Source organism: Eurosta solidaginis, chromosome 4, assembly GCF_040869045.1.
Source record: "Eurosta solidaginis isolate ZX-2024a chromosome 4, ASM4086904v1, whole genome shotgun sequence".
NCBI classification, from domain to species: Eukaryota; Metazoa; Arthropoda; class Insecta; order Diptera; family Tephritidae; genus Eurosta; species Eurosta solidaginis.
In genome coordinates, this window is record NC_090322.1 from 15,873,261 (window position 1) to 15,887,516 (window position 14,256).

At 38.0% G+C, this 14,256-nt stretch overlaps 1 protein-coding gene across 8 annotated transcripts in view; it reads left to right on the plus strand.

Moving 5' to 3' along the window:
* The first annotated feature begins 6,216 nt into the window (after positions 1-6,216).
* bif (bifocal) overlaps positions 6,217-14,256 on the plus strand; it is a 177,700-nt gene continuing 169,660 nt past the window's right edge. For 4 of the 8 annotated variants that reach the window (XM_067780352.1, XM_067780348.1, XM_067780355.1 and 1 more), the window contains exon 1: positions 11,932-13,550. In XM_067780352.1, the coding sequence (XP_067636453.1) occupies positions 13,100-13,550 (451 nt within the window). In that variant the 5' untranslated portion in view covers positions 11,932-13,099. Of the gene's footprint in view, positions 6,575-6,707; positions 6,736-11,931; positions 13,551-14,256 lie in introns of those variants that run through there. The other 4 variants (XM_067780346.1, XM_067780345.1, XM_067780347.1 and 1 more) reach the window with 4 other exon arrangements.

Genomic DNA, 14,256 nt, shown 5'->3' on the forward strand with positions numbered 1-14,256 from the left:
CCAGGGGTGTCTCTAGTTGTACGATATGGGAATCAAATGAAAGGTGTTACTGAGCGTTTTAAGAGGGAGTGGGCGTTAGGTCTATAGGTGGACGCCTTTTCGAAATGTCGCCATTAGGGTGGGCCAGGGGTGACTCTAGAATGTGTTTGTACGATATGGGTATCAAACGAAAGGTGTTACTGAGCATTTTAAGAGGGAGTGGGCATTAGGTCCATAGGTGGACGCCTTTTCGAGATATCGCCATTAGGGTGGGCCAGGGGTGACTCTGGAATGTGTTTGTACGATATGGGTATCAAATGAAAGGTGGTAATGAGTATTTTAAAAGGGAGTAATCCTTAGTTCTATAGGTGGACGCCTTTTCGAGATATCGCCATAAAGGTGGACCAAGGGTGACTCTAGAATGTTTGTACGATATGGGTATCAAACGAAAGGTGTTACTGAGCATTTTAAGAGGGAGTGGGCACTAGGTCTATAGGTGGGCGCCTTTTCGAGATATCGCCATTAGGGTGGGCCAGGGTGACTCTAGAATGTGTTTGTACGATATGGGTATCAAATGAAAGGTGGTAATGAGTATTTTAAAAGGGAGTAATCCTCAGTTCTATAGGTGGACGCCTTTTCGAGATATCGCCATAAAGGTTGACCAAGGGTTACTCTAGAATGTTTGTACGATATGGGTATCAAACGAAAGGTGTTACTGAGCATTTTAAGAGGGAATGGGCATTAGGTCTATAGGTGGACGCCTTTTCGATATGTCGCCATTAGGGTGGGCCAGGGGTGACTCTAGAATGTTTGTACGATATGGGTATCAAACGAAAGGTGTTACTGAGCATTTTAAGAGGGAGTGGGCATTAGGTCTATAGGTAGCGAGTGGCCCTTAGATGTATATGTGAAGGCGTTCTCGCGATATCGACCAAATGTGGATCAGGTGATCCAGAAAATCATCTGTCGGGTACTGCTAATTTATTTATATATTCAATAACACTAACAGTATTCCTGCCAAGATTCCAAGGCCTGTTGATTTCGCCTTGTAGAACTTTTTCATTTTCTTCTACTTAATATGGTAGGTGTCACACCCATTTTACAAAGTTTTTTCCAAAGTTATATTTTGCGTCAATAAACCAATCCAGTTACCATGTTTCATCCCTTTTTTCGTATTTGGTATAGAATTATGGCATTTTTTTAATTTTTCGTAATTTTCGATTTCGATAAAGTGGGCGTGGTTATGGTCGGATTTCGGCCATTTTTTATACCAAGATAAAGTGAGTTCAGATAAGTACGTGGGCTAAGTTTAGTAAAGATATATCGGTTTTTGCTCAAGTTATTGTGTTAACGGCCGAGCGGAAGGACAGACGGTGGACTGTGTATAAAAACTTTGCGTGGCTTCCACCGATTTCGACCATTTTCACAGAGAACAGTTAACGTCATAGAATCTATGCTCCTACCAAATTTCAAAAGGATTGGTAAATTTTTGTTCGACTTATGGCATTAAAAAAATTCTAGACACACTAAATGAAAATGGGCGGAGCCACGCCCATTTTGAAATTTTCTTTTAGTTTTGTATTTTGTTGCATCATATCATTACTGGAGTTGAATTTTGACTTAATTTACTTATATACAGTAAAGATATTAAATTTTTTGTTAAAATTTGAATTTAAAAAAATTTTTTTTTAAAAAGTGGGTGTGTTCTTCATCCAATTTTGCTAATTTTTATTTAGCACATATATAGTAATAGTAGTAACGTTCCTGCCAAATTTCATCATGATATCTTCAACGACTGCCAAATTACAGCTTGCAAAACTTTTAAATTACCTTCTTGTAAAAGTGGGCGGTGCCACGCCCATTGTCCAAAATCTTACTAATTTTCTATTCTGCGTCATAACGTCAACCCATCTACCAAGTTTCTTCGCTTTAACCGCATTTGGCAATGAATTATCGCATTTTTTCGGTTTTTCGAAATTTTCGATATCGAAAAAGTGGGCGTGGTTATAGTCCGATATCGTTCATTTTAAATAGCGATCTGAGATGAGTGCTCAGGAACCTACATACCAAATTTCATCAAGATATCTCAAAATTTACTCAAGTTATCGTGTTAACGGACGGACGGACGGACGGACGGACGGACGGACGGACATGGCTCAATCAAATTTTTTTTGGATCCTGATTATTTTGATATATAGAAGTCTATATCTATCTCGATTCCTTTATATATGTACAACCAACCGTTATCCAATCAAACTTAATATACTCTGTGAGCTCTGCTCAACTGAGTATAAAAATTATAAAAGCTTTAATAAAAATAAAACTATTGTTTTAATAACAACAAACACGCCTTATATATTCTATATACATAAATTCGTAAGGATTGTCTCACTTTAAAATTGGAGTTAAATAATCTAAAGTTTGTTTTTGAAACTGAGTCGAGAACTGTGCGTGTGAATGTGCGATTTTTCACCGATCAGCTGTTAGTTGCGCTACTTGGTAAAATTTACAATGGACACAAGCATAACGGGAAAATCTGGGTTGCCATGTTTGTTTCGGTTGAAAACGGTCAATTAGAGTTCTGTGCAGAGACGTAAAAGATTGAAACAGGGTTTATGTAGTCACAAAAGTGTTGCTCCTGTTCCACAGCATTTTAATTTTATATCATGGTGAAAAGTGTTCAGATCAGAGTTATTGATTGTCAGTAATAGTTTAATTCATAACGCAGGGTGACTCCTTTAAGTCTAAAAAGCAGAGAAAATGTAGAGTTTTTCAAATTATTGTGAAAAACCTTTTAATTTGAATTTCTGTACCCAAGTTCACTTGTGTAACACAAGAATCTGGAGGTCAATTCCTTAACTATGAAAAACTAACAAATGTACACTTATTGAAAACTCATTTGCACACACAATTTACACTTTGAATTTAGTTGGGTTTTTATGCACTAAATTTTTAAACTAAAAACTATATTTTCATTTGTCAAAAAAAATAAAGAAAAAACGGCCTAATGTCAACAAAACCCTATCTAAATACAAACTGGCTTGTTTGTTTTTAATGAACTACGTTGTATTTTTCTTGTATTTCGTTAGTTGTTTTAAATATAGTTCACACACCTACACCAGTACTGAATCCTTATTGGCTCCCTCGACAAAAAATATAAAAGAAAATACAAGAAAAATACATAGAAAATGAAGTAGTGTCATATAGGAGTTTGATTTGTTTGCACTTACAGCACCATTTTATTTGCAGGAGACTTTCACAGCTATACAAATTAAGGCGGATTTACACAGACGCTTGTGTTGTGTTGCATTCATTAATTCATCTGTCGGACGAAGTATCGACAAATTTACATAAATGCTTTGGTTGCGTGCCTACGCATTGAAAACGCCATACGAAAAACAATGAAACGCCGTACCAAAGAGGATAAATATAATACAGGGATGCACCTTAACGTTAAGCTAATCGTTTATCAAAAAATTTCCACCGTTTCCGCTGAAACACTTCGAAATATTATCGATAAAGAAATTATCAAGATAAATTGTATCTCGTTTTTAACCGAAACGAAAAGCTTTCGTTAACGTTAAAAACGTTAACAAAAACGTGATACTTTATGTTTGAATTGTGCTGGCAATGCTATAGCCATGGTGAAGCCGTAAGATGGTAACAGCGAGCGGACATACACACACAAACTCCATGTAGTTTGTTTGTGTAATTCGTTGGTGGTAATGTCAAAAATACTCTGAGAAATGTTCGTACTGTCAAAATTCATGAGAAAAGTTGCAGTCAGCTTGGCTAATGCTTTCACCTTTAATGACTCTGCCACCAATCAGCTTTGCCAGCATAGTTTGAAATTAATAATCAACATAAACGATTTGATTTCGTTTTGATATGGCAGAAAACGAAACGAAATCATTTCGTTAATTTGACGTTCTTAACGTTAATAAACGAAACGAAATGACTTTGTTTCGTTTATTAACGGTTAATATCGTAACGAAATGATATCGGTTCGTTGGTTAAGCATGCCTGATATAATAAGAGCCGTCACTCGTTATTTTTTAGGTATTTACTCGATGTAAACTGTGAGGTAGTCGGTACCTTTGTTTTACGAGGGACATTTTTGAATTAACTCCCGTTTATCCATGTGGTGTTGTCACTTTATGCAAACGTGTTTTTTGAAAAGAGAATTAAATAATTAATTAAATACAGTCGGAAAAATAAACACAAATACCCCATGAAAATGTATAGAAGACATTTATAAACATCTTGCCAAAAAAAAAGTAGCGACACCTCACAGTTTACATCGAGTAAATGCCTAAAAAATAACTAGTGACGGCTCTTATTATATTTATCCTCTTTGGCCGTACGTTCGTTATACCTATATGACACTACTTTATTTTCCCTCCTAATACGGCTTCAGTACTGATGTAAGTGTGTAAACTATATTTCAAAAAACTAACGAAATACAAGGAAAATACAATCTAGTTCATTAAAAACAAACGAGCCAGTTTGTATTTCGATCGGTTTTTTTGACATTCGGCCGTTTTTTCTTTATTTTTTCTGACACATGAAAATTTTGTTTTTAATTTGAAAATTTCGTGCATAAAAACACAATTAAAATCAACTTTCTTGTGAAAAAAGTGAACCATTAGAGATCGAAATAATTTTCGCGTTTATTTGCATTGTTTTTATTGTTAAAAATGTTAATGTAAAAATAAAATGTAAAACATCAACAAAAACATGCCAAACTCACTAATTTTGGGGGAATAGTGGTCTCGCTTTTTCATGATAAAAATTGTTTTTGTGTTTTGAAGTTCCGAAAAAGTTTCGTCAGTGCTTTATCTTTGCTTTGAAGCGACCAAAGCGTTTATATAATTTTGCCATTACGCATTTGTGTAAAGAGCCTTAGAAGTGAAAGTTTTCCATGTTACACGTGTGGCGCTTTATATTTTGACTCTAATTTAAATAAATTTTGCTTTCCGTATGTTTCCGCATTGTTGCAGGCTACGAATCTTCTAGTATTCTTATTTCCGCAGAAATATATCCAACTACTTCATCTGCAAATACTACAAAGTTTTATTAAACTATCAAATGCAACTCAGCTTGAAGTACTCTTACGTACCAAAAATACAACTCTAGACCTAAGATTTGCATCAGGTGAGCGAGGCCGTTTGCAGTTTTGACGTTTATCGCTTAGTTGACACACTTATATAGGTACACTATGCAACCAACACGTAGATGTTGACAACCTGAACAAAGGTATGTTGTTGCTGTAGAGATGAGCCAACCATATAGTTGAACCATGGCGCAACTATACAAGGTGGCAGCAGTCCCGTGCTGATTATAAACTTTTTTTATTTGATATGATACATCAACTACCGGCGCAGTGCCATTTTGACATTAGTCCATCGAATTTACAAAAACAAAGTACATGCAGCTTTTATTTATATTTGTCACCATGCTGCCACCTTGTATGGCTCCGTCATGAGTTGAACCATGACGGTCAAGTAAACAAATCGCAATAAAGCTGGAGACATTGCTGCTTTATCGGTAACCGTATCGGTAACCTTATAACAGCTGATTCGACCAACCTTATGAGAATCAATGCAATCGATTATTGGTGCCGCTAAAGTCGTAACCGTATCGTAGCCAACCAATTGGGTTTTGGTTTACCATCGCAACGATAAACAGCTGATTAGTTAGGGATACGGATACAGCGATACGACATACGGCACCAATGACTCGGGCTTAAATCTGGAGACATTGGTGCTTTATCGGTAACCGTATCGGTAACTTTTTAACAGATGATTCGACCAACCTTATGAGAATCAATCATTGGTGCCGCTAAGGTCGTAACCGTATCGTAGCCAACCAATTGGGTTTTGGTTTACCGTCGTAGCGATAAACAGCTGATTACGTTAGGGATACGGATACAGCGATACGACATACGGTACCAATGACTCCGACTTAAGGCTGCCAGGCATTTGCACAGAAATTGTACACAAAACGTTAGCTGGGCTTGACAATGTATCCCGTGAGTAAAAGGAGTTTATTAAAAAATAGGAAAGTGTTGGCCATAAATTTTTAAGCAAGTTGACATAACATTCTGCATGGCAGTAGAAAAAACAGTCGTAGGTAAATCTTAAGTCAAAACAAAAACATTGAGAGCTGGCAGCCCTGCTTCAATATTTCCAAGCAGCTTTTTCTTTGAATTTCCCCGCATTCGCGTTCGATGGACAATTGTGAAAGGTTTGTTTTTGTATTAGCAAGTGTTTAGTCGGTTGTTTTAATTGAAATTGTGAATTATTAATGAATTGAAGGAATAAATGACCAATTATTTGATTATAACCATAATCTACAGTGAAGTCAGAGAATAATAACAATTTATGACAAAGTTGAGTGCTTTTAAGGGTATAACCTAAAATAAACAACTGCATTGCATTTTGTATGAAAGTGTGTGCGTATGTGGTTTGCAACCAAGCTTGGGATAAAAAAAAAAATGAAAAATCCAGACGTGTCTGGCCGCCTCCTACGCCATTCAATAAGCTCACAGCTCTCGCACAACAGCAAAGTGGCTTTTGCTGCGGCAGCATTGACGGTAACTGCATAATTTTAGGAAAAAAAAAGCATCCGACAACAGAAAAATCCAACTCCTATAAGTATCAGCTCTACAACAACAATTACATCTTAAGAAGCGTCACTGCGCCACCCAACCACTGTACAATGCTGTAGACAACTCCATTTCGATGTACAAAACAGGTAAGGGCACCCAAACCACCGCTACGCTCACTTCACCAGCCACTGCCATATGTGTATGCCTGTGTGCATGTGTTTTTATCTGCGTGGTAAAACACCTGCCGAGCCCATTTATTTCCCGCTACCCTTTCGCATTTCTGTTTATGTTGTCTTCCTTTCCCAATTTTCTCTAAACTCAGACGCTTGCTTTCCATTTAGCTATCATCACTTTAGTGGCTGTTGTTGCTTCTCGTTTTGTCATTGCTGTATACATACATTTCTTATCACTTCCAATTCGCATTTGCATTAATGCATACATATGTAGGTACGTAATTATATGTATGCATGCTCTTATGTACAACATCAAAATTAAACGCAGTCTTCTATAAAATCCAATTTCCATTGCTGGTTTTGTTTGCTTCCTGTTTATGTACATTTCATCCTCACAACGGCGAACAGGCCATCATCAAGCAGTCTGGAAAAAATCGATAACTCCACTTATATGCCTGTGTGTTGCTTGGCTTGTTGTTGTTGTTGTTGTTGTTGTAGCGATTAGGTTGGCTTGTTGTCATTTTGTGGAGTACTCAATGGCTAAGCCAGCCAGCCAGGCAGGCAGACCTTTTGGCGGCTGTTGTCGCAATATTTGTTTGTTTGTATTTTGACGGTTGACTTTCTTCGTTTGGTAAGTCGGTACATACAAATTGATGAGTTGGCGCGTTTAAACAAGAGCACAATGGCGGGTAATAGCAATGGGATATTTTTTAATCTGCTGTTGACTATTCCATTCTTTACTCAAGCCCCTTTTGCAGCTTTATCTATCATTTAGACGATTTTTGCTCCTGGATACCAAAATGTTCACAAATTTTATATCAAAAAGTTACATAGGCTATTAAGAGCGGAAACCGAAATACAATCAAAGCTCCCCTTTAAGTTCCGAGTGGTAGATCCCCACCAAAGTGTTGGTAAAATTAGTTTATCTGACCTTGTAGTTCTAGAAGCATAAATTCAATCAGGAACCTTTTAGAGGGAGATGGGTGTTAGAGGCGTTGGTTCCACATTGTATTTAAAGAGATGGTTGGTGTCATGTGGAGATACATTGTTTGCAGGACATACATTATGTATGTGGGGGTTGATTGTGGATAGATAAGAGTTTTACATGTTACAGTATCCAGATCAAAGTTAATCTAAAGTGGCGCGCGTTTACCTAGATAGAATTCTTTCCCGTTTTTCGAGTTCACGGTATTTATCTTTAAGAACGGTGTTCGCCGGTCAATTCCAGGCATAGACGTTCGACGACTTATCGTGGACATCACTGAGGACCTGTTTGTGTTTTTCTAATGAATGCGGCTGTGTTTCCAGGTGCCGTATTTCTTCATAATGCTTGGGGACATGACTTCTTTAGTCCCTCAGAAGTGGGGCCTTTTCAATCAGATGTCTGTTTTCTGGGTATTCGGCAGAAACTTCAGCACTTCATTTTTGTCCCTAATGGGCAATACTCTCGCCTCACTGTGTAGATAACCCGTCGCGATTCTGAGAGCGGTGTTTTTGCAGACCTGTATTTTCTTCTAGTGAGTAACCTTTTGGCTTGGCGACCATCTTGGGAACGCGTAGCATGCACTGGGCCAACTAATTGCTTTGTAAATGGTAATGATCGTCTCCTTGTCTTTACCACAATTGCTGCTGGCAAGAGGTTTGAGGATTTTATTACGGCTCTGGGTTTTAGGTACAATTGCGGCTGCATGCTTGCCAAGCTGTAGATCCTGATCGAACGTCACACCCAGTATTCGGTCGGTAGCGTAATGCCATCGACGTGTGTGTCCAATATCGCTTTTCAAGGCAGCTGGTTCTATAGACTGGAGCGAAACCGGGTTTTCCCGACCAAGGGCGGTCATTTCAGTTTAACCCCATTTCATTTGTTGGCTGACTTCGTTCTTGGTGACTATTAAGCTCCAGCTAAGGATCGGACGGAAGGGAGTTGGCGAAAGAAGTGAAGACTTCTTGAGATTTAGCTGCGGCCTCTCGATACACCATTGACATAAACGGTTGGATTATGATATATCGGATATAACCGTTGTGCGGAGAAAACCGATTATCTGAAGCCAAACGTATGGAAATTATGTGTCGTTGCCTCAACGAAGAGTCCAAATATTACTTTTATAATTGTGGAAACTTACACAAAAAATCTGGCCAAAATGGTTTTTAAACTTGCACATCGAAGTTTCAGCGGAGTGTTGAGGATATGGTGATATTTTAGCCACATTGAACTACTGGGTAGGTGGTCAACTCTTACGAGACCTCAACTGTATCTGAAGTACTTCTTTTAGGGATTCAAGGGGCTGTGTAGCGCAATATATAGCTTCTCCAACCCAATTGTCAACCTCACCTTCGAGCGGCGAATCCCGTTTCACTAACAGACCAGGCTCTGGCGACCCCAAGCTACTCATGGAACTTGGGGGTGGGGAGGGAGGGATGGCCTGAAGGTTTAATGTGGCCATATAAATCGTTCCCGAGATGGTCGGGCCAGCACCTTAATGGTGCTGTGTTACCGGAGCGTATCGGATCTGTATCCGACAAAGGACCATCACATCGATAACACTCCCCAAAGCCTTCGGGGAGTAACCTAATCGCTACAACAACAAGTACTTCTTTTCACCCTATAGACAAATTCAATCTATATATGTGAGGTATTTACCGAACGGAGAGTATAACCAAATAATACATCTCTCCAGGCCAATCCAAACATAGGCATTTTTCGAATTATTCAAGGAGCCGGCCTTGCGTTTTATTTTATAAATTTATCCCCAGTGTAAAAAAGAAAGTTGAGCTTTATTGCTTTTCAACCGGAAAACAAATCACTTTTCGCATCATTTGCTACATACAAATAACTGTCAAAAATGTTTGGAATGCACATTCACTTACTATTACAACAACAACTACAAAACTCTTGTTACGCCCCAAATTACTGTCACGAGTGCTGCTAGTCGAGTATGTAATTAAAACTCACTTTCTCATTCGCTCATTTGAAGCTCTTTCCTTAATCTCTTGCTCAGTGCATCGAAGATAACGCATTTGCGGTGATAAACGTTTTTTATTCCGCTCCGCTGCAATTTTCCACTATCAAACCGTCCTTTGGATAAGAAAAAGGCATATCCTATGGTCATACCAACAACAACAAACTTATTATTTGACGACCACGTACGAGTATTTGGAATGCTTCAATAAACAAGCGACTCATCCAGTGGCCACAATACTTGCTCCACCACCCAGCGAGCGCATTGCGCTTAGACATTTTTATTTATGTTTGCACTTATGTATTTTTGTTGCAGCAGGTTGCCACGGCTTGCAAACAAACAAAATACACCATACACGTATAAAATTTCTGGGAGCATCGTCGAGTATGCGCTTTTGACACTTGCACTAGTGGATCAGGCGATGTGTTGTGTTCGGTTTTGAGAGCTACGTATGACAATAAACCATCTCGCCGTTGCAGTTTCAAAGCTGAGCGCTGTTGCATGCTCCAAGTGGTAAACATTTAAAGTGCGTCCGTTAAGCTGAGCACATGGTATCCGTTTGTGGTGTAGACCTCTTGAATTGATATTTTTTGTTGAGAAAACGAAGAAAAAGTGTGATGAGGAAATGCAGTAACAGCTATAGGAACAACAGTTTATAATATTAGTTGAGGTGGTCATTGACGTATTTAATTGCTGACAGGTTGGTTGTTATACATTGTTGTTGTGTGCGGTGAGTGAGGGGTGCTGTTTTGAAACGGTGCATACGTAAAGGAAAAGTGGAGTTGCCATCAGTGAAACTTTTGTTTGTTTTAAAGAGAGCGAAAATATTTTTTTTTTTGACGCATGTTATAAAATATTAAGGTAAAAGTCTAGAATAGGGTCCGACTGCTAATCGGGAGAAGTGTCAAACGACGCGCCTTGACATCAGTATTATTAATAAGAAGGCGGTAAATAAAAATTTTAACTAGTTCTACATATAAAAGTGAAAATTCGAAAAATGACCCCGGGTCCTTCCGAAACTGGGGATGGGTTCCATAGTATTTGTGTGCAGAACACTTTCGGCCGCGCTTATAAAAAATTACCCTGGCCTCTCCACCAATAAGGTGGGAGAAAAACTAAATAAGTGCAAAATCCCTTTGCACACAAATTTTTTTTCAGTGTACAACAACAATAACCACATAAAATTGCAACTTCAATCAGAAATATCTCTAAACAGAGCTAAAACTTTTCTTTTACCTCTTCGGTTGTCGAGTTCAATGCCCGTCTTTTGACACTTCTCCCGATATTTTTGGACGCATTAGCAGTGAACCTCTCTTCTAGACTTTTACAAATTTCAAATGCAATAAGTATCCATCGATAGTTTGTTGTTGATAATAAAAAAACTAAATAAAAATTGTAAATTAAATTTTTACCGGTAATAAAAAATTTATGAAAAGTAATAGAAGCAATACAAAATAAACACATATTTAAATGAAAATTTTACTGAAATTTTTACAAAATTAAAAAAAAAAAATCGTAAAAATTTTAGTAGATAATTAACAATAAAATAACATTACAATTTTGTTTTGAAGTAAATTTAATGTGGTTAGAAGGTTTAATGTGGTCATATTAATCGTTCCCGAGATGGTCGGGCGGTCAGCTAGCTTCTCGGGAGCTAAGTATTGGCTTCGAAATCTCCAACATCATTACTTTATACTAATATAAAGATAGATGCCAGTAGTGTGAATGAAAATGATCGACTTAACGTAAGTACCTGCCGTTGTCGGTCTAACTTTACGATGCCAAGAATCGCTTTCCTTGGTACAAATTGATGATGTGAGTGGATACACCATTTTCTTGGTGGGCATTGAGGCCTATAAAACACCTCTTCCAATCTATGGGTTTGGCGCACGGTTGCAATTAAACTCCTCATTTCAGTTATCCTACTCTGCCTCATTTGGATATCGACCACAGCCACCACGATGCTCCCTGAGGACCTTTTTCACATGAGCAGAATTGGATCAAGCTCCGCATGCTCTCTGCTCCCGTGGTACCAACTTTGGTCAGACTTTCGTAGTCGGAGCTAGTACCGAGGTCAAAACTTAGCTTCCCAAAAGCTAGCTAATGAAGAAGTGAAGCTCAGAAATATGTCCTAGTAACCAAAGCCGTGAGCAAATTTTGTATTTTTAATTTAACAATAATTTTTTATTATCATTGTTGATTGTTTAAGACTAAAATGTAAACATCAAAAGTAAAAAAAAAATTTTTTAAGAAAAAATAAACTAAGAAATTATACCTTATAAAAGTAAAAAAATAAATAAAAAAGATATCTGCTTAAAAAAATATAACAGTAAACAGGTATTTAAAAAATAAGAAAGAAAGCCAAATCAATCGACACAAACAACTTGATTTTCTTGTGAATTAAAAAAATTATTAAGAAAATTATAAAATATAATTTAAAGAAATTAAATAAATAATTGGAACGTTGAGAAAAGGTAAAAACACCGTTAAAAATATTTTTTTATGTTTCAAAACAGCAATATTTTTGAGTGTAAAAAAAATTGACAAATAAAAATGGTTTTCCATTACCAGTTTGACAAAAAATTTGCAAATCACCAGCCAATTGAGTGCAATCAGAGCAAAGAAACAAGCTTTAAAAACTTTGAATTGAGTGCAGCTAAAAAACCTGCAAGAAAAGTTTATCGAATTAATATTGAGTCTAATCAAGGCGTCACTCAACACATCAGCGTAGATACACGTTGCCAAGAAGCCAAGTCAAAACTCAGCCAAGCGCACGCCATGAAAAAATAAAAACGCGGCGCGGCTAATGCAAATAAGAACAAATCCAATTAGAAAAATATTTGTGAAAAAAAAACGCGAGCCACTTTGGTTCGTCACCCACCCATTGGAAGCCTATTTTAATACAACGCGCGGGTCAACACCGTTACAAGCGCACGCGACATTTGTGACCTAAACAAAGCCACACAAAAATATTAAAAAGACAACAAACAAATAAGTGGTGCGTCACGAGCAACATTAGCGCACATACGACGAAACGTCGGGGACAGTTGAAACTCGCTAGCATACGCTGTCAGTTTGCGCTTAAATTAACAACCGTTCAGTGCGCGTTCGAGCCAAGTATGCAGTGCTTCGCTGGGTGGTGTTTTTAGTGATTTAAGTGAGTGCATGCTGCTTAAAAAAATATTAAACAAATAAGTATTATTAGCATAAAAATTGAGAAAAAAGGTATTTTAAAATCGTGAGAAATTACAAAAGAATTTAATATTTCTCGGATTACTAGCGGAAACCGCAAAGTGTAAAAAATCTACGTGCCAAAAACTTCAGCCATTCAACTATTTTTCATAATATACTGCTAACATCGTGTATACATTGTAATTATGGCAGCTACACCGTTGACCCTGATGGATGGTGGCATCGCTACAGCTGCGGTTTCGGCAGATGTCGCCACAACAGCAGTGGCAGTTTCAGACGATGATAGCATCCGCAGCAGCAACAATACAACTGCAACATCAGCATCAGTCATCAAAAACATACGCCCAACAATGCTATTTGGCTCTAGCGAGGTTTTAGACACCAGCTCTAGCATATTAATCTCACCAAATGGTAGTGGCGGTAGTGGCAGCGGTAATTCCGCCGCCACATCACCCTCATTCCTGCCGGATATGCCGCAATGGAAAAAAGATTTGATACAACGTCGCAAAACGAATGTTGCACGCACGCTTGGCGCAGCAGCTGGAGTAGTGCTATCACCGACTGCCACGGCAACCTCTGCAGGTACACAACAACAGCAAAGTGCTGGTCAAACGTCAAACGCAACCGCTGCTACAGGTGAGTACAAAAATATATATATTTTCGACTACTATTAGTATTAAAAATGAATGAATATAGCATGAAAGAACCATGAAATCCAAAATGCAGCTTGGCCAATATGGCTGGTGTTGCAAATTCAATTAGCGCATTATTGTTGCTCATTTAGCCGTGTCCATTCGCGTTTGTTGGCGTCTTCAATAATTTACAAACATATATCTGCTGTGAGTTTTGGGGGTTTTCTTTTCCATTCATGTTTCGCTGTCAAGCGGCATAAAAAATGTATGCCACCATTATTGACTTTGTAGTCGTATTGGTATCTAATGTGCTGAATTCCTCATCTTAGTTCGGAAATTCCGTGGGGTTCGCATATACGTCTTTCACAGTGTCATGTAAGTTCTCTTGAATTGACCACAACAAAATGGCCCTTCGCTAGTTAAGGACGGGAATACATGGGATTCTAGGGGTTGTGTAGCAAAACCGCTGGCAACTCCTTGAGCAAGCGCCTTTTATAGATCTTCTCCTTCATAGATTCTCCAGCAAGGCTCTAGACCTCCAGCAGCCCTAATAATAAATAAATAAAATTAAATATACTAAAATGGACCATCAACATTGATAAAACTCCGCCAAAGCCTTCGAGGAATCAACTCGCGCTACAAGAAGAAGAAGATGTGAATAATCATCGGGTCTGCCTTTGTTCAATTTCTTATCTGATAAGTTCGATAGA